We start from the raw sequence: 25608 nt of genomic DNA, 5'->3' as shown, positions 1-25608 counted from the left end.
TTTTATATTTTTTAATCTCAATGTGCCACAAAATAATTGAGTGAGATACACCCCAACATTGCATGCATCTGTGAAAATACAAATAAAAAAACATTGATCTAACCCATCAAAATTATAAAACAGTTTAAAATTGAATTCTGCCATGGCAAAACATAAAGCCCTAGCTGTGGTTCTCAACTGGTGGTCCATGGTGACTTTTTTGGTGGTCCACAGGAACATTGTCCAAAGTCACACGGCGTGGGCAGGCACCAGAAATCTGTTAGTAAGAAATACATTTCAAACCAAAATGTTCGTTGTCTGCTCTTTTTTTTAATCATGTCTCAAAAAAGAGGTGGTCCACGAAAATTTGATTGGCCTGGTGGTCCGTGGACTGAAACGAGTTGAGAACCACTGCGTAGAGTTAGGTTTACTCAGACTACTGAAAGATGCCAGCATTGAGTGCTAAGACCGATGGCACCTTGTGAGTAAGTAAATGCACAAAAACCAGACCAGCAATTATTTTTACAGCTCACCTCTCCATGGCCAAGTATAAGCTGTGACCAGGTCTCCCATTGCGGGCATTTATCCCTATCCTCAAAGGTGGTCTCATTGGAATTCCAGCAGCAGTGTTCATGGTTAAACCAGAAGCCTGTCAGACACAGCCCTTCTTTCAAATCGGTCATCCAGTGGGCAGAGATGTCTATCAGACCCGCTAGAGAACCTAATAGCAAAATGAAGACAAAGTTAAGAATGATTGTAGATAGCCGGGATGTCCTGACGGTTACTTCTCCGGTGGCATTCTGGTACATTTACCACAGCGACAAATACAATTCTTGCAGGATTTGCTTATGGGCACACAATGTCGTTTGGTTCTTTCAGGCGCTCGAGAGAAGAATCAGCTACGGATGCTTTTGGAAATATGGAAGAGAAATGCCTCAATATTTCAAGAGACAAAAACTGCACCAAGTCCCACCAAAAGCATCAGAACGCAATTCATTTAAGTTATCAGGAGGGGTGTAAAATCCTGTTTAATCAGTTAACTGGCTAAACATTGCACACACAGTTAACTGCTTCAACCCACGGCGGCAGGTCTGGCCAGGTTGGAGTGACCCCCGCCCATGGCACAGTGGACCTGGCCAGGCTGGAGCAGCCCGCCCCAACCCATGTCGGGTTGAAGGGCTGGTCCAGCACAGCCAGGCTGCCAGTTAACAGGTAAAGATCGCCCGGAAAGGGAGATATTTACCAGTTAATTGGTGACATCCCTAGTTAGTAAGTAATCTTTTCAACCAAAATATGGGGTGGCAGATAGTTTGAGGCACAGACAGGGTAAAAAAGGGCTTCTGCTTTTTCTACAGCATGTAAGCATTAAACCTGGAGTTCTACTAAACCACAAAGTACTTGGGAAATCAAGTATCAGAGGGGTAGCCGTGACAGTCTGAATCTGCAGTTCTGTGGCACCTTATAGACTAACAGATTTACCGGAGCATAAGCTTTCGTGGGCAAAGACCCACTTCGTCAGATGCATGCATTTTGGGAAATCAAGCATTTCCAATACCCATTGGAAACTGAGAGTGACAGGTATGTGACAAATGGAATTAAGAGACAGTAAAGAAACAAAGGTCAGTGGTTTTTAAGTTCCCATGGGCTCCAACCTCCTTAGAGGTGGTTTGCCCCTCACGTCCAACGTGTTGCATTAACAAGACTGTGACCATGAATGGAATCAACCCCTCTTGCTGCTGCAGACTGCGTGCTATGGATTCGGAGACACGCTGGACGTTTAGCAACACTCCCCATGCACACTCATGGACAGGGCCACAAAGTACGATTGCCCTGCGTCCAGAGGCCTCCTGCGTATGTAAATAGGAATCTCTCTGCCTCATTCATTGTGAGTGTAGCTGCTGCAGCTCGCTCGTTTATCACTGCTCCACTCCTTGCTGGTGCAGTATAGAGGGATCTGCAAATCTGCCTCTGAAAGATTCAGGAACCGGCTCCCCTAGGAAGCTCCCTTCTGCCTCTCACCTTTATCCCATCGCAGCAGTAAAAAGGAGCCAAAAAAGCTGCTGCTCTGAGTCCCAGAAGTGGACTGCTCCAGTAGTGACAAGGGGGCGCCCTCAGGGTCCCAAACTTTGGGACTCTCTCTTGGGCTGTCGGACCGAGCTGCTCTTTGATGACCTATGGGGTACGGAGCAGCGGAGACATTTCTCTTTGTTAGGCTTAGTCTTGGATTTGCAGTGGGAGCGGCATATTCAGGATGCCCAATCAGGGAGATTCGACCTTGTTACACGTTTCTATCCTGACAGACACTACGGTTGTAAGTGCTTAATCAGGGGTGGGCAATAATGTTTGGTGGGGGGGCCACTCCAAGATTTTGGAAAGTGGTCGAGAGCCACACTTTTCTGTGGAGGAAGTGCAGGGTCTAGGATACAGGTTGGGTGCAGAAGGGCGCACTGGGTAAGGGACTGGGGTGCAGGAGACAGTGTGGGGTCAGAGGAAGTTTGGGCAAAGGAGGGGGTTGTGACTTGGGTCAGGGAGGGGGCATGGGTGCAGGAGAGGATTCTGGCCTGGGAGAGGGGCACTAGGAGGGGGTGCAGAGTTTGGGAGAGAATTGTGACCTGGGAGAAGGGGAAAAGGGTGCAGACTGCAGAGGGTGTGGGTGGTGACTTGGGGCAGAGGAATGGGGTGCAAGGTCTGGGAGGGTGTTTGGGTGCCGGAGAGGATTCCGCCCAAGGGGAGGAGGGTTACAGAGTCTGGGAGGAAGTTGTGACCAGGGCAGAGGGTTTTGATGGTGACCTGGGGGAGGGAGTTGGGATGCAGGAGGGGCTAGGATGCCTGAGGCAGGCTCTGACTGGGAGGAGCTTATCTAAGCCCGCAGCACCCCTAAGGCAGTTGTTTCCAGCCAATAGGAGCTGAGAGATTGGCTGGGGTCAATTCCTACTGGCCAGTTGTTTCTGGCCACTAGGAGCTGAGGATTGGGCTGGGGGTGGGAGAGAGATGCAAGGACTGAGCTTTAAACCGGCAGCTACGTTCCTGAGGGTCCCGGAAGGGTGGTCCGCGGGCTGGATTCGGCCCCAGGGCCGTATTTTGCCCAGCCCTGGCTTAAATAGATCTTCCACGGCAAAGCCATCGAAGCAGAACCAGCTGTAAGTACGAGCATGGCTCCGCCAGCAACACACAGCTCCGGTGCAGAAAGCCACGGGCTCCGGTCACACAAGAATTCGGGTGGGGGATCCACACTAGCACTGGTGACTGGGAATTCATTGTCAACTGTGTTGTCCTCTCACCTGCTAACAACCCTATGAGAAGCATCAGCAGCCAGCCAGAAAAGGCATCGCTCACGCTCTGAAGCAGGGCCCATGTTGACTCTTTACTTTTACTAGCAATCTAGAGGAAAGGTTGAGAGGCAGACGTTAGACACAGCAGAGCAGACACACACACAGATCGATTTCAGAAGCAGATAGCTTTCATTCATCTGGGGAAAATACTAACACTCACATTAGAGGGCGGAGCTTCTCCCATCGATACAAACATTCCGAGTTAAAGATCAAACTCTACCCTTCAATCACACGACTGTACTCAGGAAACAGAGGGTTTCCAAAACAAGACGTAACCTTGCAGCCAAGTGTGTCAGGCCCTGCATTATGCAGACCAGGTACAAAGTGTGGCTCAAGGAAAATTAAGCTTCCCCCAAACCAGGGAAATCAAAGGAAGGATTGAGCCAGACTCCTCTTAAAATGACTTTTCCGATTTAACCTCTCACAGTTGCACGCTTACTTGTCTGCAGTTGTTCTGAGCCCAGCACTTACTTAGAACAGGACTGTGGTCCTGAGCAGTCTGTGGAAACAGAGTTACCTTCAGGGCATCCCACAGCCTGCTGTCAGGCCACGTATCCTCAACGAGCATCTGAGCTCCTAGATCAGGGGTGGCCAACCCACTTAAAGAGAGCCAAAACAGCGGTGGAAAAAATGCGAAAAGCCACACCAGAATTGTCAAGGGGGGAAAAAAGCTCCCCAGAACAGAATTGTCAAAAACAACAAAAAATTTTTTTAAAAAGGAGACTACTACCCCTTTAAGACGGCCGCCATCTTGGGCGCCATTTTTTAAAACCCTGCCGCTCTGACCCAGTAAGCAAAGGGAAGCCAGGGGCCGGGGGGGAGGGGGAGAGAGAGCGGGGGCGGGTGCCATTTGCAAGGGGCGCAGAAGCTGCTTCTCAAGCCACACTTTTGGGGGGCAAGAGCCACATGTGGCTCATGAGCTGCGGGTTGGCCACGGCTGTCCTAGATAGATGCATCTTTTTCAGCACGGTGCAAGTGTTTCGTGTGCTCCATCTACCCTCTAGCCCACGGGTGGGCAAAGCCACCGAGCGGGCTGGATCCATCCAGCCCACGTGGCTGTTCCAGACTCCGCCCCCCAGCACGTTGCTGGGGGAGTAATGACGGAGGCTGGGCATTCAAGTATACTCTGATCTGGGATATACAAGGCCTTGACAATCTCAGGAATTGATCTTGTGCGTATAAATCTTTGTTAGCGGGAAGGTTATTTCAACACAGCTTTTCAGGCTAGACATGCTGGTTCAGGAGTATTCAGCTGCTCCGAGGAGATCACTTAAGGCTTAGACCCAGCTCTGAGTCCTAAGATCAAGGCTAATCACTTCCTCTAAGGCTCTGCACTATTAACTATACCTAACATGTAATAATATTTTGTTTTTGTTCATCTCACTGCTCTTGATAGCTGGGGGAAAGGTTCCAACGGGGGCTACTGAGCGCTCTAACAATTCTGGTGCAAGTCCCAGTACCTAGTCCATTACTCCTGGGTAAAAGGCCAAACAGCAAATCCCCATTAACTAGAATAAATGAAGTTAGATGCCCCTCTGGCTGAAGGATGTTAAATTACTTCTCTCTTTAGATTGTGCCTTTCAGCAGCAACTGTCTAGACTGTTTACGAACATAGCGACTACTGACCCAGCGAGGCCGGGGCAGGAAAGGATAAACTGTCTGCTGTAGGTTTCTTTTTACAATTGCAAACTAACTAATCTGCTTGGCCAGTTAGCAATTTTCGGTGGAGCCTGATCTGAATGTGTTTGTATAGACGAGGTAGGGGCACGCATTAGCAGTGTGTCTGGGCATTTCACGAGGTATTCCTGACAGTCAGCTGGCCGTTTGTATACTCTTCGGTTTTTCTGTGCAATCCCTGTGGATTCGCTCCCTCCCAGACAGTGAGAAAGGAGCTGAAGGGGAGAGGGGGGAAGCACCATGCTTATAGCATCGACACAGCCATTTACGGGGTCTTCCGAGGACTTGCTCCTCTTCGGGATAGTCTGAGCAACACACAAGAGGGCCCAGTTTCCTGTGCTGACAAGCAGCCTTACCTCTGGGCACCCCTCGCTTGTTGTCGCTTGCGTTGGACTCAGCCAAAGTTTTCTTCTGGAAGTTTCATTACCAGAGCGTTGCATTTAACAAACTTAGGCCAGGCACTGCCTTGTAAACAGCTTCCCAGCAAGGGTCTTACGATACAGGGGCCGGTCAGAGAGGTTAATTCCCCCCTGAGGACACTCCTCTGCTATCCAAACCAACTCTGTCACCGCACAAAGCTAGAAAGGGCTGGGGAAGGAACTCGTGAGTTACATCCCTTGAGTTTTCTCCAACAGGCAACATGTTTTTAAGGCTGAAAATTCATGGCCACGTTGTTATTGTTTGCTGATCATTATGATGTGCTCAAAAAGAAATCTTGCTCTTTCTTACAGGTCGAACCTCTCTAGTCAGGACCCTCGGGACCTGTCCAGTGCCAAACCAGAGAATTTGCCGAACCGCGGGTGACCAATATTGTCTAGCAGCATTACCCACACTGCACTGCTTACATGGCTCTTGGAAGACAGCTAGGGGTGAATGAAAGCTAAATAACAGCACAGAACTCGGACTGCGAGGACTGTAAACAAACTTTATGGGACCGCGAGAAACTTTGCTACATCCGTGATAAGGGGCCATCCGGTGAACCCAAATCATGCTGGACCACGGACGTGGCCGGGCCAGAGCGTGCCGGATCAGAGATGTTCAATATACACAAACAAAACTATGCATGCGGCGTGTTCGCCATCTCCCCCAATTCAGTAATGCAGTTCCCAGAAGCTTCCTGCATCCAGGACGCAGAGAAACTCGGCAAAAGACGGGATAAATGGAGCTGGCTCCATCCCACGTGTCATTGCAAGACGCTGACAGGTTGGAGCAGGTTTCCAGCATTTAACAATCCTTGTGCAGAAATGCAGGGCAGCCGGTAAAATTTGTACCTACGTTTCCATGGACTAAAAGGCCACCTGTGCTTTGGTCACTCTCTGGGAACAAGCCCTCCAACCTCAGATATTCCTGTACGTGTCTCCAGATTCAAGTATTCAGAGAAGGAGGCAAAGGTGTACATGCAGACAATTCAGTTTTGCACCATGGGTGACAAGCAAAGCAGCAAGAAACAGACTTACCTCTCTGTGCCTGTCCCGGTCTCTGGATTTCTCTCTCACCCAGTCGATGGTATTGAAATCTTCATAGGTACCCACCCCCGGCAGAGGTTCCTCCAGAAAGTCCATCATGTGGCTTGTGCCGTTCATCCCTCCTCCATTGTATAAGGAGAACCCTGAAAAAGAGAACAAACGAAAGGGTGCATTCATTCCAACATTTCCCACGTCCGAGGCTGCCCACAGATGGGATGAAGACAGTCCTAGGTGCAGGCAGCTACAGGTTGACCCTCTCTAGTCTGGAGCCCCCGGGACTGGACAGGTTCCTCTCCTCCCAGAGCACCCGTCTGCTAAGAGCAGTGCTCGAGCAGCCCACCCCGAGGAGCAGTACTGGGTTACGCTTCTCCCAACGGAAGGACTAGAAATACTGTCGGTCAAGTGAACGCTCAGCTTCGGCGGCAGCAATCAAGTGTCCAGGAAAGGTGACTATGGAGCTAGGATTTTTGGAGTCGTGGGACTAGAGGCCTTCCACGTACAGCGTCACGGACCGAGCCAGAATGGCATTTAAGAAAACGAAGGAGGCAAGTGGGGAAAAGAGAAACAGTCCCAGAAGGAAGAGGAGGGCAGCAGCAAGCAGCATGATGCTAGAACAAGCCAAACCAGAAGGAGCGACCGCTGGGCATTCATCGTATTCGAGCGCAGCCAAGGTGCCCCTGCTGAGGCTGGGACCTTGTTATCACAGCCACTGTACACACACATGCCCCCAGGAGCTGGCAATGCGAATAGACAAGGTTAGACAAAGGGCGGGAAGGAAAACAGGCAGAGAGGGGAAAGAAAACTAAGTGACAAGGCAGGTCAATGGCAGAGAGGAGAACAGAACCCAGATCTCCTGACTCTAAGGCCACGTCTCTATGTACTGGAGGGTGGATGCGCTGGCGATCCATCTTCCGGGGTTCAATTTAGTGGGTCTAGTTAAGGCCGGCTCAATGGAACACTCAGGCCGCCCCTGCGGGCTGTCACGAGGAATAAGGGGAGTAGACGGGAGCCTCTCTCCCAACCACCTCCCACTGGGGAGACAGCGCCAAGCTCAGCTTGAGGTACATCGACTCCAGCTACGTTATTTACAAAAGCTGGAGCTGTGTGCCTTTAGCTGACCCCGCCCCCTCCTCCCGCAGTGTAGGCCTGGCCCAGAGCCCAGCAGCCTGCCCTGTTCTCTCCCAAGGGTAAAGCCACTGAACATGAAGTCAAGAGATGAAAGTGTCCCCCCTTAAAACTCAAATGCATTTGCTCTCATGTGATACAGTTTAACTCGTTTCCATCTGCAGAACATTCGTTAATCCATTGCTGCCTTAGTCGTCAGTTTCAGAGGACGTGTAATCTCTAATCGGAAAAGAGCCTGAAAACACAGTAAGCCAACGTTTGTTTGCTGCCACTCGGAAATGCGCTGCTTAATTCTTTTTCACGTGAGTTGGAGACATGAAGGGGCCAGAAGAAAGGGTGGGGGAATAGAACAGTCTTAAACCCAATCCAAGGAAAATCAAGCGGCTTTTCTGGACAGATTAATAAATGCGGAACAAATGCTTCCCGTGAAAATCAGACCACCCCTTTGTATATGCAGGCACAGACCTTTGATCCTGGTCTATACCAGTGGATTCCTTTAATACTACTCCATGCATACTTTTCTTCTAAAGCCCACGGATGTTCAAGCAGCAAGGATTCCCCAGGTTACAATGAGAATGAAGGAAGGTTTTACCCGGGAATAATCATTTTGCAGCCAGTTTGGCCTCCTTTAAGGAAGCTTTCATGTTACAGGCATTCCCGCTCTGAATTCCCTCTACAGCCCAAGCAACTCAAGGCTTTCCATTTCTTCCAGAGGCCTAAGGCGCTAGCCTTTAATCATTAATGAAATGAAAAACCTAACCCCAGGGCGAAAGGCAAAAAGCACCATAAACCGTGCCCTTGGAAGGGCTGCTCGGAAGCACTATCACAACGGACAGCTGCTGCTGAACGGCGCCCTGCCTGATGATTTCATAGTGCTGATCTGGTTTTATTGATCGCTAGATCAAGCTCAGGAAGGAGCAGAGCATTTTACTCTGCCCTCTGAAGAGCACTTACGAGTGGAGAGAAAACATGTCGAAAGCAAACTCTGCCAGGAAGCATGCACTTACAGCTTACGAACCGCACATGCCGGAGCGCCCTGTTGGCTGAGGGTGGACCCCCTGACTTGCTTTCACAGTGAACACAAGTATCCCCAGCAAGGCTTGTAACTTACAGAAGCGGCCAAAGATTCTCAAGCAGGCTGAAGGGCAGGACATGGTGCTGAACGGAGGCTGAGTCTGGACGGAACAGGCAAGGCAGAGGCATTAGAGTTTTAAAAGAAACTCCAGCTTTATGCTTCTCCGCAGCTCCGTCCTTCAGTGTTTTGGCCCCTCCCAGTTAGCACCGCAAGGGCCCTCCCATGCAGTCCCCAGAACACAGACTCAAGCAGCTCGTAAATCTATTGGACGCTCCCCCAGCCCGGCACGCTGCTGCGATACAGCTCCCTTAAGGGGCTATGCAGAGACAGTGGACGGCTCTGTGAGACTGGGAGCTCATAGATTCTAAAGCTAGAAAGGACCACTGTGATCATCAGACCACAGCTGTAAGAGTAAAGCAACGAGATGGATTTAGGTACGTACCCAGAAGCACCCTGATGTATGCAAGAACGGCCACATTGGGTCAGACCAAAGGTCTGTTCAGCCCAATGTCCCGTCTGCCGACAGTGGCCAATACCAGATGCCCCAGAGGGAGGGAACACAACAGGTAACCCTCATGCAATCCCTCTCCTGTCACCCATTTCCAGACAGAAGTTAGGGATACCATTCCTACCCATCCTGGCTAATAGATTCATGGAGGTTAGGTCCATCAATGGCTATCTAGCTCTTTTTTCAACCTTGTTAAAATTCTGGCCTTCACAACATCCTCTAGCAAGGAGTTCCACAGGTTGACTGTGCGCTAAGTGAAGACAAACCTCCTTTTATTTGTTTTAAATCTGCTGCCTATTAATTTCATTTGGTGACCCCCTAGTTCTTATATTGTGGAAATAAGTAAATAACTTTTCCTTAAGCACTTTTTCCACACCAGGCATGATTTTATAGACCTCATTCTTATTCCCCCCTTAGTCTCCTCTTTTCTAAGCTGAAAAGTCCAAGTCTTTTTAATCTCTCTTCACAGTTTTATGGAGTCACTATAATCAGCAATAGCGAACAGAGTCCTAACTATGCCATCCTTGGGGGGTGGGGTGGAACCCCAAAGAATCAGATAAATTGCAGTCTTATGGAAACTCTGCAAATTAAAACTTGAGACTGCAGATAAAGGGTTAATTCTTGCTCAATAAAAGTGACCCGCCGTTTCAAAAGCATGGAACTGTTCTTCTCTAAAGGTCTAGAGAACATGACCTATGAAGGAAGGCTGAAAGAATTGCATTTGTTTAGTTTAGAAAAGAGAAGATTGGGGGGGGGGGGACATGAGAGCAGTTTTCAGGTATCTAAAAGGGTGTCATAAGGAGGAGGGAGAAAACTTGTCCTAGTATTCTATGATTCTATGAAAGCTCATCTATTAACCCACGGCCTTTGGGCTCAGCTTCGCAGCCCTCCCAGGGACTGAAAAGACTCCATAAAATGGCATTGTTCAGCCTAGATCCTTCCAAGACCCAATCAGATTCACTCCCCTGGGATATCCCCAGACAACTCCCACGGAACCTGCTCCTAGCCGAGGGTCAGCCCAAAGTAGCCAGATCACAGCAGCCCAAAGACCACACACAGCGGAGAACCCGCAGGAGACCTCAGGCAGGTGTATTTCAATCACCCCTAGTCATTTGCTCTTTGGAGACTCCGGTGATACAATGTGTCAGTTATAAAGGGCTTGTCGACAGCAGGGATGTTAAATATCAATTAATGAATAAATCGAATAGTCGATGGAAGTCCCATCGACTAGTCGATTAGTCGATAAGGACTAGCACGTGTTCCGCCTTTGCAATGTACAAGAGTCCCTGCTGGTTTGTCTTTCAATGTTCCAACTTTGCAATCCCCGCTGGGGCTCTTGCACATTTCAAAGCGGAAGCACCGTCGCTGTGCCCCTGCCCTGTCCCACGGAGCTGGAGGGAACAGGCTTTTAAGCCGGCATCCCCTCCGCTTCCCCCCCTTGCTGCCTCTTTGTGATACAGGCAGCAAGGGGGGGAAGTGACTAGTTGGCTAACGTGATGGCTATCCAATAAGCTTTTGCTCATCGGATAGTCGATTAGTCACTTACATCCCTAGTCGCCAGGTGAAGTTAGTGCGCAGCAAGCTGGGGTAGGAACCGACAGCGTGCCCAATCAGGGCACAGTTAGGTTCCACGTGGAGGCTGCTCCACCGCAGCAAAGTCCCGGAGCACGGCCTGGCGTGCTAAGTCACGGGTGCTGCCGCAGCATGCGCACAGGATGTTGTTAGGCAGCAGGCTGATGCACTCGAGTCACACCTGAACCTACACCGAAGTAACCTGCTGTGCAGACAAGCAGCTACCTGCCCAAACGTGGGCGTTGGAAGGAAGCTCTAGGGGTCCATTCCCTTGGACCCTCTAGAACGCGCCTGCCCTGGTCAGGGAGAGGTGAGCACAGCACAGCTTTCCCCACAGCACCCCTGTTACGGAGGGAAAACTCCTCGAGCGGCCGCCATCATCTTTAAGAGAATTATCCATCCGAGTCCCATTTCCCAAGGCAAAGGAGAGTCCTGACAACACAAGGCAAGCACATGAGCATGGACCAATTCACCTTTCCGCCCAACATAAAAAGAAACATCCTCCCATTTGCCAGAGCAACACTGGACGAGAAGATGGCTGGTAGGCATCAATATTTACCGGGGCTGCATTTCCTGTCCCTGCTTGTCACAATCAAAACACTAAGCCATTACAGACAGACTCGAAACAGGCAGGAAGGGCCACATGTCTGCTGGAGCCCGGTCCTGCCCAGTCACGGACAACATGACTCAACAGATTTCCCACATCCCTAATTAGCTCACTTAGATCAGCGTTTGGTACTGAAGCGGAGACCGAAGCCAAAGATACCAGCTAGCAGGGAGGCAAAACAACTCATCGGCAGAAGTTAGGCATTTGAAAACAGACTTTTCAGCATATCCGCTTCCCCCCCTCCTCACTCGCCCCCGGCCAAAGCAAGAGGCCAAAGCCTCATTTGTAGATTTTCCCTGGTTTAAAACCTTTCGGAAAATTTGCTAAGAGTACTTACGCATAAAGCCGCACGTGCCCCTACACAGAGCATCGCTCTGTCCATGGGCCCCCAGTGTGGCACTAAAGTGGTCACAGCGCTTGCGGGAGTGGGGGGGGGGACAGTTTTCTCTGGGGTGCCCCAGCCTTCCACCGTGAGAACCGCTGGAGGCAGAACGGCTTTGCACAAAGGACAGGGATCGCGTGTTTACAGCGCTCTGCACGGCTGCACTCGAGGGCAGAAATTCAATATTCACTCTTGGCCCTTCACAGCACCCTCCTCTCAGCACTGGAGAAATCAGAGCGGCAGCCTTCGAACAATGACCCGCAGTTTACCCCCTGCTCCCGAGCAGCCGCTGCGTGTTGCTCTAATTAGCCAGAACAGCCTCCTTACCCTCACTTGGATTTCTGCCTCTCCGCCGACACAGGAGTGCCTTCTGGAGCCCGTCTCATGGCTCCGGGAGACTGGTGAGGGGACTGCGGGGTAACTTCCTTTCCAGTGGCACTTGCTGCATTCCCCTCCCTTCCCAGCACGGCCCGGCTCTCCCTGCATGGAGCATGTCGTCACCAGCTGACAGTCACATGAGCGGACTCTTGGACCTCCTTTGAAAGAGGGAGGATTTGAGCTGCACAGAGGACGGTTAAAGATGCAGCGTCCCTGCCTTCACAACCGGCACACCGGGAACCTCACAAGGACGCTGGAGCCAGAGACTTTGGAAACCTCACAAGGATGCTGGAGCCAGAGACTTTAAATTCCTGGCAGAAGCAGCGACTGCAGCAACCGACATCACGCTTTGGGGAGAGGAACGGGGGTGCGAAGAGCTAGCGGATGGTTCAAGTCCTTCCCTACAGACATTAGATTCTCCGTTGCTCAGGACTGCCTACACATTTCACCATCGGCCCCAGCCCTAGACCGCTGCAGAGACTGTTCATTGCTTCGGAACGGAGAGCAAGCTACTCGCTTTCATAAGCACGAACAGTGACATCTAGGGTGTGAAATGGTGTTTAATCAGCTCATCGACGAGTCGATGGAATTTCCATTGTCTAGTCGATAAGGGGGAAACTGCAGAGCCACAGCAGGGTTAGCTTCCGGCCAGGAAGTTAACCCCGCTGCAGCTCTGCCTTTTAAATGTCTTAAGAGCCGCCAGGCTCTTAAGACATTTAAAAGGCTGAAGGACAGCGGGCGGGACCAGGCGCAAGCTGGGAATCAGCTGTTCCAGCTCGCACCTGGTCCCCCCCTCCACTGCACCTCTGCCTTCCCTGCCCCATAGCAGAGATGGTGCTGCAGGGCAGGAGAGGGGAATAGTTTTTAAGCCAGTTCCTCCCAGCACCAGCTCCTGCTCCCCCCCTCTGCTGCCGAAAGCCACTAATCGAGTCCGTAGTCAACTATCCAATAAGTATTTGCTTATCAGACTAGTCGCTTACATCCCCAGTGGCAACTAGCACCAAATACCTGCTGCTTGCTTGGGGCTGGCTTCCGACACGTCTCTGCCCCTGAATTCCAATCCCCAACATCCCTGCTAGGCCAGTCTTCGGAATCCACCCAGCTCCTTCAATGAATGCCACCATCCAGTGTCCTCCAGGTGAGAGATGGGCATTTATACTGCAGTACTGACCACTACAGAGGCGGTTATCTGATGCACAGGCGTTTCCACACATTGGACAGCGCAGGGCACTTGCATCTCCCTCCAGCTACGGTGGCTTACAACGTAGCTCTTTGTGACCAACGCTGTGCATTTGGCTCCCCGCCTCTCAGCGCCTGGGATCTGTCTGGAGGGGTCCCACGGGTTACAGTCTCTTTCACAAGGGCACGTTTTGCAGGGCCGCGCTCGTTTCCCATTCGCCTGTTGATGTTTTGCCCGCTACAAGAGCCAAGGCGACACGCCTGGGGTGCCTGCCACGTTCCACACAGACGGTACCCCCAGGCCAGCCACGCTGTCCCATTATGGGCATGGCTTCGACCCTCCATCCCACCGCTTTGCAGAGTCTGCCGGGGATTGCACCTTAGCCTAGGACAGGCACAACACCCGATGACGGTTCCCTGGCTCCAAGAGGCGAGGGATAACCTGCTTCATTTCGGCCTCGCTCTATGGCTCTGGCATGTTACACCATGGTGAATATGGACTTTGGTCCTGCGTGACAAAGGGACTCTGCGGGGACTGACCCCAAGCTAGAAACCATGTGCTGCACCCCCTGGTGTTGGAAAGATGCCAAGATCAGCAACGGTTCATGGCCATAACCATGACATCGCTGACCACCATGCCTGGCCCTACCTAGGCTTCTTCAAACACCTTGTTACCTCCAACTTCCAGTGTGCGGGAGACTTGTGTGTGCTTACCAAGTTGTCAGCTCTGTGACATCCCCGGCCTGCCAGTCTCCTTGGAGCCCTGCCACTTAGTAGTAGGCGAACCCGCCCCGGAAAGCAATCGGTTTTATCCACGGAAGGTTCCCAGACACACCAGGTCCGCTACCCCCCAGGGAATAGTGCAAGATCAGCACCTTTCTTCAGAGCTCTGAGATATAGTCACAGTGAAAAACAATACATCTATCATCCAAGTGTCAAGATTTAAGTGATAACAAGGAATGCACTGGAACCAAAAGATTCCTGATAAACCCATCACAGCACACTGTCTACAGACTCTGTTTAACAAACAAGTTACTCTTATCTGAACAAGCTTCACATCCAAACCCTTTTCTGCAACATCTTCAGCCAAGGATGGCTTGGATCCTGTTCTCATGAATGTAAATCCGCTGCCTGCTTATTTCTTAAGTGCAGGAATAGAAGGGTGTCATCCCAAAGTTACTTATGCATCATCTACATTCAGACACAGTACAACTGCCATGCCTTCTCCTGTGAGCTACTCCCTGTTGACTTCATATCCCCATTAATTTAATATGTAATCGGGAATCCATTGCATTAGCTTACAATGCTTAATTAACACTTCAACAGAAGCTTCAGAGGGGTAGCCACATTAGTCTGTAACTGGAAAAACTTAAGAAACAACAAATAGTCTCGCAGCACCTTAAAGACTAACAAAACATGCACGAAAGCTCATGATACCATCTACATGTTGTGCTAGTCTTTAACGTGCTGAAAGACTATTTGTTGTTGTTTAAGTTTTTCCACTTCAATAGACAGAGGTGTGTAAATATCTTGCCTTGCAGGAAACCTGGTTCTCCGCCTCAATTCGGATACAAAACTTAAGAACATATTTTCAGTATACATAACTCCTGGCATGCCATTTCTACACTGTAACCTGGACTTTTAAATGTTGCCGATCAATAGTAAGTCGTTAAAACTAAGGTTGCAATAAACCAAACTTAGTTCTCAGGGCCAAGCCTCTAGGTAGGTTACATACAAATTAGTTTAGCAGATGACCCTTTGAATGGTAGAGCCAAACTTTATTTAAAAGAAGGATGATTAGTTAAGCAAACAGGCATGGAATTAGCATCTATGCAGGTACCGTGAGTATACTCACATTCGGAGATGTAAGGGTGTACTAACAGGAGGATCAGTCTGTTGAAGCTGAGTGGTAGTACAGCCATGTGATCCTGTAACCTAAGCATACCCCTTTTGATGCTAAATGGAATGCTCCTGCAATTTAGCAAGGTTACTCCTTTTATTAACCATTATCAAATTAACATTAAATCTACGTATTATCGTATTTACACTTCTGCCACCTCTCTATTGGCGCTTTAAGTCACATATCAAACATCTACGTCAAGGTCTTCCCATATGATCAACACGGGTAGCATTTTAAGAAAACATTCAAACTTCTCAAAAGCCCTGCCAAAACCCAACACAAATTCACCACATGACTTTAGAGTAGATCCTTAGTTCTGCAAACCCTTCCATTTTCCCATCACACCATCTCCAACTTTACTCCCATGAGCTCACTCAATTTCCTGTATTCCCCCTAGACTTACGCTAGCATAAGCAACAGCCCGATTTCTGTTTACACTTTAACATTGCTACTTAGCATAACCGAGAAACACAGAAACCCTTCTATAGGCTAAAGCATTCATTTCACAAGGATATCAACGGTTGGCGTGTCATCCTGGCTCACATTTAAGACCTCACGTGTCATCCTTTGGAGAACTCCCTTGCCAGCTGCCCTTAAAGGGTTTTTGGATCATACAGCCCATTAGAACATGCGCACCCTAAGTACAGTCCTCTGCATAAACACACCCAGCCTCTTCAGTGAGGTCTCCAGAGGCTCTTTGTTCAAGAACTTTGCCACTTGTTCAAAAACAGAATATTTCTAGTTTTACACCTTCCGTGGTAATCAAGGCAAACCAAAACCAAAAAGAGACACTGAACAACACACAGATCCTTGTTTGACTCACACACATATATGATCAGAACGTGCAAACTCTGCCTAAGGTATTTGCCGGACAGTCACTGGGAAAGTGCTCCATAGACTAGCTTTACATCTGGCCCAAGAGAAACCTCAGTCAGATGCCTTCAGTTTCCAACAGATACTGTACGTATGCGTCCCAGCCCCCTAAAGAAACTCAGGGGGCATCCTGGCCCTACTGTAGTGAATGGGAGTTTCACCATTGATGTCAAAGTGGTCAAGATGTCGCCCTTAGATCAGAGGTCCAGCCAGCCAGTAACCTGTTATAACCAGCAACAATTGGCACCAAGTGCTTCAGAGGCAAGTGCGAGAAGTCTTGCAGAAAGCCATTAATGAAATAATCTGCTTGCAGGCAAAATTTCTTCCTACCTCCTCCCCCCCACATTCAAATTTGGGACTTATTTCCCTGCAGCAGGAAGATTTATAGCCCTTCCAGAACTCTCGTATTCCTTGCTACTATAGCTCTGGATATTATCGTCTATATAAGGCCTCCAAAACGGTTAGGGAGCTCCACATTTCACAGGTCACCATAAAGAATTTTCTTCCATTCCACACCAAACGCGAGCCACCCCCCAAAACAAGGGAAAACAGCCCATCTTTCCTCCTCTGCACCCTAATACAGACCACCACAACACAAAGGCTTGGTCAGTTGCACATTTCACACCATCCTCCTCCTTGCTACTCAAAACCCAGCATGCTTGCATCACTAGCCCAGCCGCAAGCTAATAGTAGAACCACCCACAGAGCAGAGGACAGGTGTGGAAGGGGGCTGGTGTTTCACATGCAAACTAATGAACCAACGCAAAGCTACTAGGTCCAGTTTCACAGCGAGTACAGGCAAAGCCAGGCTGTTGTGTGTAGCTGTTAAACAGGGCAGAACTCAGCCAGTACATCCCCTCTGAAGCAATGTTCTACTGCTCTGTCCCATGAGACCACAGCAACCACTACTAGCTAAAGAATGGGGTTAAAATCCACTTTGCTCCCTGCTACATTCATCCAGCACTTAGGCAGACAAGATTAATGGAATATTCAAGGAGAACAGAAATACAAAGCATTCCAGAGCTAGCCCTCTCCTTGCCAAGTTAGCACAGCTGTTAGGGTGTGAACAGCAGCTTAGGCTAATTAGCGCTGAAGGATCATTAGCCACATGGTGTGAGAAATGCTGTTAGAATTTGGAACTACTGGATGAATGCATTGGTGTATTCTCCCGCAGAACAAGCATAAAAGTTACCGGCCATGGGCGTCGCTTCGCTGTCAGAGCAGTAAATCAAGAAAAATGCGGCTCATCTCTCTCTCTAATCCTGAGGTGCAAGAGTCCAAATTGGAAATTCCAGGACGCACAGTCCGAGTAAATATATAATCACACATCACTTCTTGGCGAAACGGCAAGCACCGCACGAGAGTCCTTAAGATTGGCAAACTAACAGATTTTCTGCCCCGTTGTTACCGGAGGGGTAAGCCAAAGGTTGGGGGCGATCCAGCTGGGAGAGGACATTGCGATTGTCAGGCGTTTCACTAAGGCAGTTTTGCTTGTTACTGCCGAACACGGAAAGCCCTGCCTCTCCAAACAGAGGGCTGCCCCCACCCCCACATCCCACCAGGACCGAAGAACACTGCCCCAGGGCATCCAACAATAGCCCAACATCCCGTTCCCCAACAATAGCCAGGAAAAGCCACCAGGAGTTTCCACAGGGAGCAGCGCAGCCATGTCAATTTCATGGCCCCAGAGAGTCCAGCCACCCAGGGCAGCTGGGCTCTGGCTGCCTGGCTTTGTCGTCAGTTTCACAGCTGCCACCCACAGCGCACCCTGCGAGGCTGGAGCAGGCCCTGGCCTGCAGCGGGTGAGGAGCTGCTCCAGCCCCCACCGGTCAACCAGAATCAGTAAGCCTCACCCATTAAGGATCCTTTGTAGTGTCGTCACAGCCACATTGGTCCTAGGCGAGTAGAGAGACAAGGCGGGTGATGTAACATCTCTTTATTGGACCAACTTTGATGAGAGAAACTTCTGAGCTCAGAGAGACCTTGCCTTGTTTATCAAGAGAAATTGGTTCAATGAAAGCTCTTGCCTCACCTACCTTGTCTTTCTAACATCCTGGTTACAACGCTGCAAACATATATTACACCAAAGACAACAGAATCACTACATTTACAGAGAGTTCTGCATCATCTCTGGCCTTTGCCAAAGGTGCGGGCACCATCAGTGCTGTAAGTTTCTGTACTGTCAGCCCTAATGGATCTAAAATTGTGAATCAGGTCCCTGAAAATAAAGAGAGAAGATTGGCTTTAAAATTAGAAAGCCAATAAATAGAACTCAGTTTGTAAATCAGAGCCTTTAGACTCCACTCGGTTAATGTAATAAACATTCCCATGCTACCAGGAAGGTGCTTTTTAAGAATTCTCCTGTGACATTTGATTGTCACCAGGAGATGAAACTTTTGAAGTACCTGAGAAGTAGGAACCCTGAAAAACAGGCAGTAGGGCCGCTAACAGACAAGGGTGCTACAGGAGCACTCAGAAAAGCAAACCGAGTTCTTCACAATCGTCACTGCCAAGAATATGGGGGAGAGCCCCACATCAGAGCGACTCTTGTGGGGTGACCAATCCAAAGGACTGTGCCAAAGACGTGTCAGCAGGAAGAGGGTTTTAGAACTAACTGATCCACTCCACAGCAACAGGTCACCAGGACCAGATGCTGTGCACCCCAAAGTTCTGAAGACATTCAAATTTGAAACCGCGTAACTACCAACTGTGGGACGTGAGCACCCACTGACCTCTCACGCTGTGCTGGCTGCCTGGAAGGGAGTTCATGTCACACCAAGTTTTTAAAACAGGGTACCAGAGGCAATTCTAGCATTAGGAGTGTTAAAAAATGGGAAGTTGGGTAAACGTGCAACTGCTGAAAAAGCTCAGTCATTACACGGTTCCCTACACCCGCAGGGCGGGGCGGTAGCTGGCTCCCCTGGAGCGGGGCGGGAGCCTGCAAGTCACCATGAACATTAATCGATAAGCTTGGCCTTGTCTATTAACATTTGCACGATTAAACTTTCACATCCCTACTGGCAATTACAGGCTGATACGCCTAAATTCAATACTAATGCTCTACTCTGCGCTGGTTAGGCCTCAGTTGGAGTACTGTGTCCAGTTCTGGGCACCGCATTTCAAGAAGGATGTGGAGAAATTGGAGAGGGTCCAGAAAAGAGCAACAATAATGATTAAAGGTCTAGAGAACATGACCTATGAAGGAAGGCTGAAAGAATTGGGTTTGTTTAGTTTAGAAAAGAGAAGACTGAGGGGGACATGAGAGCAGTTTTCAGGTATCTAAAAGGGTGTCATCAGGAGGAGGGAGAAAACTTGTTCATCTTGGCCTCTGAAGATAGGACAAGAAGCAAGGGGCTTAAACTGCAGCAAGGGAGGTTTAGGTTGGACATTAGGAATAAATTCTTAACTATCAGGGTAATCAAACACTGGAATAAATTGCCCAAGGAGGTTGTGGAATCTCCATCTCTGGAGATATTTAAGAGTAGGTTAGATAACTGTCTATCAGGGATGGTCTAGACAGTATTTGGTCCTGCCGTGAGGGCAGGGGACTGGACTTGATGACCTCTCAAGGTCCCTTCCAGTCCTAGTATTCTATGAATGCCAAGAAAACTGGTAAGAATTACGAAAAAAACCCACAGTATTATCAGACATATCAGAACACAGGATGTGCAGGAAGAGTCAACATTTTTGTAAAGGGAAGTCATGCCCGAGACTATTACAACTCTTTGAGGGAATCAACAAGTATGTGGATGAGGGTGGCCCAGTTTGTATAGCGCACCTGGATTTTCAGAAAGCCTTTGACAAGTTCCCTCGTGAAAAGTGCTGAAGAAAATTACGTAGTCCTGGGATTAGAGGGAAGGCCCTCGCCCGGATCTGTAACTGAGCAGTAAAGCTACCTCTCATTAGCCTGCCCTATGGACCCTCCTTCCTTGCACTGAAAGTTCCACAGTGCATGTTAATATGGTTTCAATTCCCGCTCTGGAAGGGACAGCCAACCAGGAAAGCCCCCAAGAAGTTTGGCCATGCTGCTGGTTGTGTAGCCAGACAGCTGCTCTGTGAACTGGCTTTTTTTAAATGTAGAGATGCAAAACTAAAACAAAATGTATCCACTTCTCTATGTCCTCACACAGTGGTGCATGGGGGGTGTCCAATGGGCAAAATGAGCCGTGGAAAGTCCCAGCACACAGAAAAAACACCAGATATTGCTCCATCTGCGACATTGGAAGGAGTAGAAAAGGCTCCCTGAAAGAAATATTTAAGGGCATTTTAAACATGGGTTTTCACATTTTTATTAAATGGTTAAGCCCAAGCTCCGAGCAAATATACATCTCAGAGACAGCCTCTTTAAAGTGGTTCCATTAACCATCTATGGATTTCATGTGTATCTTTCCACCCAGTTGTGGTTTGTGTACATGCCAGCTCCTTTAAGTGGAAAAAACAACAGTAGCTACAGTTGACCATCTTCGTCAGTACGCAGACAAACAAAGAGGGGGGGAAGCTGCTTAGAATATTAATGCATCTCATGCATTACAATATTTTTATTCTCTCTACCTTCTTCATTCTAAATTTGACCTAGCTGACAGAATATAACTAAATGAGTGTCACTAAATTAGCTCGGCAAGAGGTCAAAAGTTACTTATTTTTTAAATTTGCTGAAATCCAAGAATGGCTGTGGATGGATATAGAATATCCACCCAGATATAGGAAAGAGGCATGATTACCCGTCCGTTGGCAAATCATGCTGGTTTGCAAGTGTTAGCAAGCAATGAAAAGTTCTTATAAACTCACCAGCCTTGATAGGACTATTTTATCTTTCAAAATTCTGTACATGTTATCAAAAACGCACCTAGTACAGTCCTTAAAGCAAATCGGACAAATCTGAGATTTTATTCCATCATTTTTGATGCCTTTGACAACTGACTTCTGACAACCTGACTCTCCAGACTGAAAGACAAAATTACGACATAGCGAGATATTCTAGTTCTCAAATAGTGGGCGAGACGCAGTCTATGCTGAGGGATAGGTGTGCGTACCTGCCTGGAAAGCAAGCAACACACAGGAGGTTCTGAACTGCAAGTTGGAGCTGGTCTACATACATACTTATGTCAATATAAGTTTTCTGAGTGAAGAGTGTGAAAAAACCCACCCCGGACCCACATAGCTATGTGAACAAAACCCGCCGTCTGGAAAGTTACGTTCACAGAAGGAGGTTTCTGTCCACATAGCTAACTTCTTTTGGGGAGGGGTGCTCCCACACCAACAGAAAAAACCTCTCAGCTGATTGGCTGTGGGGCTATGCCAGCCTAAGTATGCTGTTCCAGTTCTCCTAATACAGGTGCATATTCATGGCTTCACGAACAGCACTAACCATACGAGACTGAGTTCGTTTGAGAGATTTTGAGACCAGCAGGGCTGGCTGTGATCTCCTAGTCTGCTCTCCTGCAGAACACGCCATAAAATCTCCCCAAAATTATCCTAGAGCAGATCTTTTAGAAAAACCTCATCTCAATGTAAAAGAACACCCAAGAGATGCTGTTTGGTTTCACCCATGCAACAGGCTGTTTCAGGCCACTGACTGGTTGACTGATTGCTCCCAGTGATAAGTGAAGAGTCTAGAAGGGCTCTGAGGAGACAAGTCCTCACTTCCCTTTTTAAAGGAACACTCCGCTACTTGCACTCTGTGCAACACTCAAATCCTTACTCAATCTCTGTTTACTTTTGGTGACAGGCCAATGGAAGCAAATCAGTGCACTCTTGGCTGCTCTCCATTACTACAGCAGCCTGTGCAGCCAGCCAGCCGGGTGAAAATACTGCCGGGTGTCACAATAGGAGGGTGCCAGCAAAGCACATGGCCCTTACAGCACAACCGGGCCCCTCCACCAAGGAGCCAGCTCTTGCTACAGTTACACAAAATAGCACGCATTAGCCTGAAATCGACATCCAGACGTTAGGGATACGGAACTAAATTTACCTCCCAACATCTCTCTATCCAGTGGGGGATCGTCATCTGTCAGGGAGAAGTCCAGAGCTCCTCCGGCTATCTCCACCAGGTCTTCATCACTAGTGCTGCTCTGGAAACTCTCTCGCCGATAGCCTTTACTACTCATCGCTACAGCCTCTGCACCTAGGAGGAAAGGGAAAACAAAGGTAGTTTCCATAGCATAAGGTCGAAGACACCAGTGCACACCCCCCGGCATCCCAGGAGAACTGAAGCCTGACTACTCATCAATCCGGTCTGACTAGCTGAGCAGAATACAACGGGAGACCCGGTATCGCGCACACAGAACGAGAGGTACCAGATTCGGTATTTCAACATGGCAAGCCGGTGTGAGGTTTGACAGCTGCCTGTTCTAGCCAAGGGATCTGACTGGATTTTCCACACTTACAAGCTGTGTTCCTGTGATATATTTCACACTATCATATGGGCCAGAAACAGTAATTTAGTTACATGAAATAAGAGGGCAGCATTTCAGAAGCGTTACCTGCAGGGCACATACAAATCAGTGATTAAAAAAAAAAAAAAAACACACCTGGATTTCTCTCTTCAAACTTGAATGTATTTAATATTCAATTTAAAATTATAACAACCTATGAAAGCCTGAACTTATTATCTATTAAATTAAAAACCACATGCAAGCACCACCAGTCTGCTGCTGAAGTTCAAAAGACAGTCAAACCACTGAAGTGGTGGAAGTCACTGGTTAAATGCCTAGAACCAGAGGGTGTGTGTTTAAGCGCTAACCCATTTTTGACAGCAGTCACTCTTTGTGCTGACGCAGAGAGAACATTTTCTTCATTTCAGTTTGACTAGTTCAAGTCCAGTGACGGGGTCCCAAAGTTGAGAAACAGATTGGGAGATGAAAAATCAGAAACGCTTCTTTCCCTTTTCTACTCTACAAATAAAATCCAGACGCGAGCAGACCAGACCTATTAGTTCTAAAATCTTAAAGGACATTGGGGCTGTAGCCCATCAGTTCAATTTACTAACAGTTAATACATACTTCTTTTTCATAAGCCCGTTTTAAAACACACGGATAGAAAGTAGTTTATGTGCCCCTGTACATGAGGTAGTTTTATTTAACCAATACCAACACGTTGAAAATGCTGTTGTATATTTCCAACGGAATTTCAGTTAGCATACAAATTGCGGCACCGCGACTTACAAGTAGGGCTGTGAAATTTTGATTAATTGGCTGTTGATAGGGCTGTTACACTTCAAAAGGCAAAAGCACTGTGGGGGGAACGCGGCCAGCAGGGGACTCAAGCAGTCCCCCACTGGAACAGGGTTTCAAAGCAGCAGCGCCTCTCCCCCCCACCCCCGCCCCATATCCCCCTTTGTTGCCTCTTTTTGATAGAGGCAACGGGGGGGGGGGAGGGGAGGGAATATTGACTAGTCGATTAGCTTGTCGACTAAGCATTTGCTTATTGGATAGTCAACTAGTCGTTCACGTCCCTACTTCCAAGTTAAAAAAAGCATTAGGTAATGTTGTGATGTGTCCTTTTTCATTTTCTAAGCAAAAAAACCAGAAAAATTAAGAATCTGAATAAATGTCTGTGACGCTATTATCTTGCTCATAAAAATGGTTTTCCTGCTGGACAACAGAATGACATCAATGCCAAGAGGCTCTTTCAGCGAAGCAAAAGCGTCCACAGAGAGGAGGGTAGGCAAGCGTAGTGAGCAGTGCGCGCAGCCCCCTAATACAACTTTAAATTAACGTGCATAGATAGAACGTACTCCTAGTTAGCAAAAATAACCAAGGGCTTTATTTGCTTACAAGTCAACATGTTGTAACAGTCACAAAACAAAGAGACTTTACCTCTTGAAGAAACCAAGAAGAGAGCACAAATGCAAACGAAGATTAAAATCAATTGCTGATTTTAAGCAGTCCGCTGTGGTTACTTAGAGATGCCACGAAGGCGCATCATGTTTTCCAAATGGATTCCGAAAACTTCATTAACATGCACTCCAAACTCAGCGAGAAACAGCTTCAGGGACGAAGAACGGTATTATGCACATACTCAAGAAACTGCACCCGCATGGTGCTCTATATCACATCAAAATCCAACATCACATTTCCCTCAAGTCATGAGTGCAAAGCCTGAAGTAGGTGGATTAAAACTCACAATCAGACAGGAGGATTTAAAAGGTAAGGAATGAAGTACACAACAGATGAGAGGATTCGGAAAAGCCTGACAAGTGGCCAATGCTAAAGGTTGTAAGCCGGGCGACAGAGCTGGTACACCATCGCAACGTCTTTCAACTAGTTCTAGAACCGTTTCTCAACCAGTGCCGGCCCGAGCCATTCGTGTGCCCTGGGCGCCCGGCACATGCGCGGCCCCACCTCCAGGGCACCGGCACATGCGCAGGCCCCCCGCCCAGTCCGGCAGGCCCGCGCGGCGCCCCCTACAATGGGTAGCCAGGTCAGCCCGTAGCTTGGGCCAGCTCTGGGTACGAGTACCCTTGGAGTACTCGAGAGAAGTCCGCAGGGTACAGCAACACAGCTGAAAGGTGGAGAAAACTGAATTTTTGTTTTAAGTTTTACAGCGCTTTATTATTTTTGTACTTTTTACACCCAAACATTTCATCACCCGCCCGGCTACAATTAAGTTGTTTAAACAAATGTGTTGCAATGGCAGAAAAAAAAATGTGTGTGTGTCTGAAAACTGTAGGTAGTGGGAGTACTTCTATGTTTTTTCAAAAAAACATAGACTTTATTTAAAAAGGTTGAGAAACACTGCTCTAGAATTTCTGTATTGCCCATGATCATTAACAGAACCCTAAGCCCTTCACTCCCCCTGAAGCAGAAAGCTCAGCAGCAGACGTTACTACTCGATGTGTATCTCCAAAATTCTGGCGAGGATAAGGAACATTTGCACTGTAGCTCAGAAACTGCACGTGGCTCAACATTTCCAAGAAGAGAGGAGTTAAACCACAAAACTTATCTGTAGGTGAAAACAGCAATTCATAAGCCTGGCGTTTCCAGACACAAAGACAGCAAAAGAACGCCGTTATCGGGCATTTTCCCCAACTACACTCTGCTTTCCCCTACCCAGAGAGTAAAAGCAGAATATTGCAACATGTTGCTCATTAATTGCTTTAACAGGAAGAATTGACATGGGGCATTCTTCTTTAAGTATTTGCATTTCCAACACCGGATTCTTTCTTCCGGTGTGAACCTTTCCTGCTGCTCCAACTGCAGACAGGTGCTATGAGCCCCACAGAAACCTCTCCCAAGCGAGTACCTGCTAGACAGAGATTGCTGGAAGAATGGGAAGCGCTAGGCTCCCCTGCCGCCTCACCCCAGCGATGCACCTCAGAGCGGTTTTAGAAAGATCAGCACTTCCAAACAGCATGAATTATGCGCTGCAAAATCATTTCCTACTGCTCAGGAAAACAGCAGCGGCATTGCACAATAGGAGGACAAAACTACTCACGGAAAAATACAGGCAGTCCCCGGGTTACGTACAAGATAGGGACTGTAGGTTTGTTCTTAAGTTGAATCTGTATGTAAGTCGGAACTGGCATCCAGATTCAGCCGCTGCTGAAACTGATCA

General features: G+C 48.4%; 1 protein-coding gene across 9 annotated transcripts in view; it reads right to left on the bottom strand.

Annotated features, from left to right (window-relative positions):
* Positions 1-25608, bottom strand: part of LOC102449669 (H(+)/Cl(-) exchange transporter 5) — an 82641-nt gene that overhangs the window by 25786 nt on the left and 31247 nt on the right. For 6 of the 9 annotated variants that reach the window (XR_012895628.1, XR_012895629.1, XR_003088347.2 and 3 more), the window contains exons 2-5: positions 22025-22177; positions 6446-6597; positions 3261-3360; positions 513-700 (exon numbers count right to left, since the gene is read on the bottom strand). Coding sequence is in view for 5 of the 9 variants with exons in the window: in XM_075896673.1 (XP_075752788.1) it covers positions 513-700; positions 3261-3360; positions 6446-6597; positions 22025-22177 (593 nt within the window). In the remaining 4 variants the exon portion in view is untranslated. Of the gene's footprint in view, positions 1-512; positions 701-3260; positions 3361-6445; positions 6598-8690; positions 8831-12050; positions 12206-18458; positions 18623-22024; positions 22178-25608 lie in introns of those variants that run through there. The other 3 variants (XM_025182136.2, XM_006118107.3, XM_006118106.4) reach the window with 3 other exon arrangements.

The sequence above is a fragment of the Pelodiscus sinensis genome, chromosome 13 (assembly GCF_049634645.1).
Source record: "Pelodiscus sinensis isolate JC-2024 chromosome 13, ASM4963464v1, whole genome shotgun sequence".
Lineage (NCBI taxonomy): Eukaryota > Metazoa > Chordata > Testudines > Trionychidae > Pelodiscus > Pelodiscus sinensis.
Note: the sequence above shows the minus strand (reverse complement) of the source record. Positions and strands in the feature narration are given on the sequence as shown.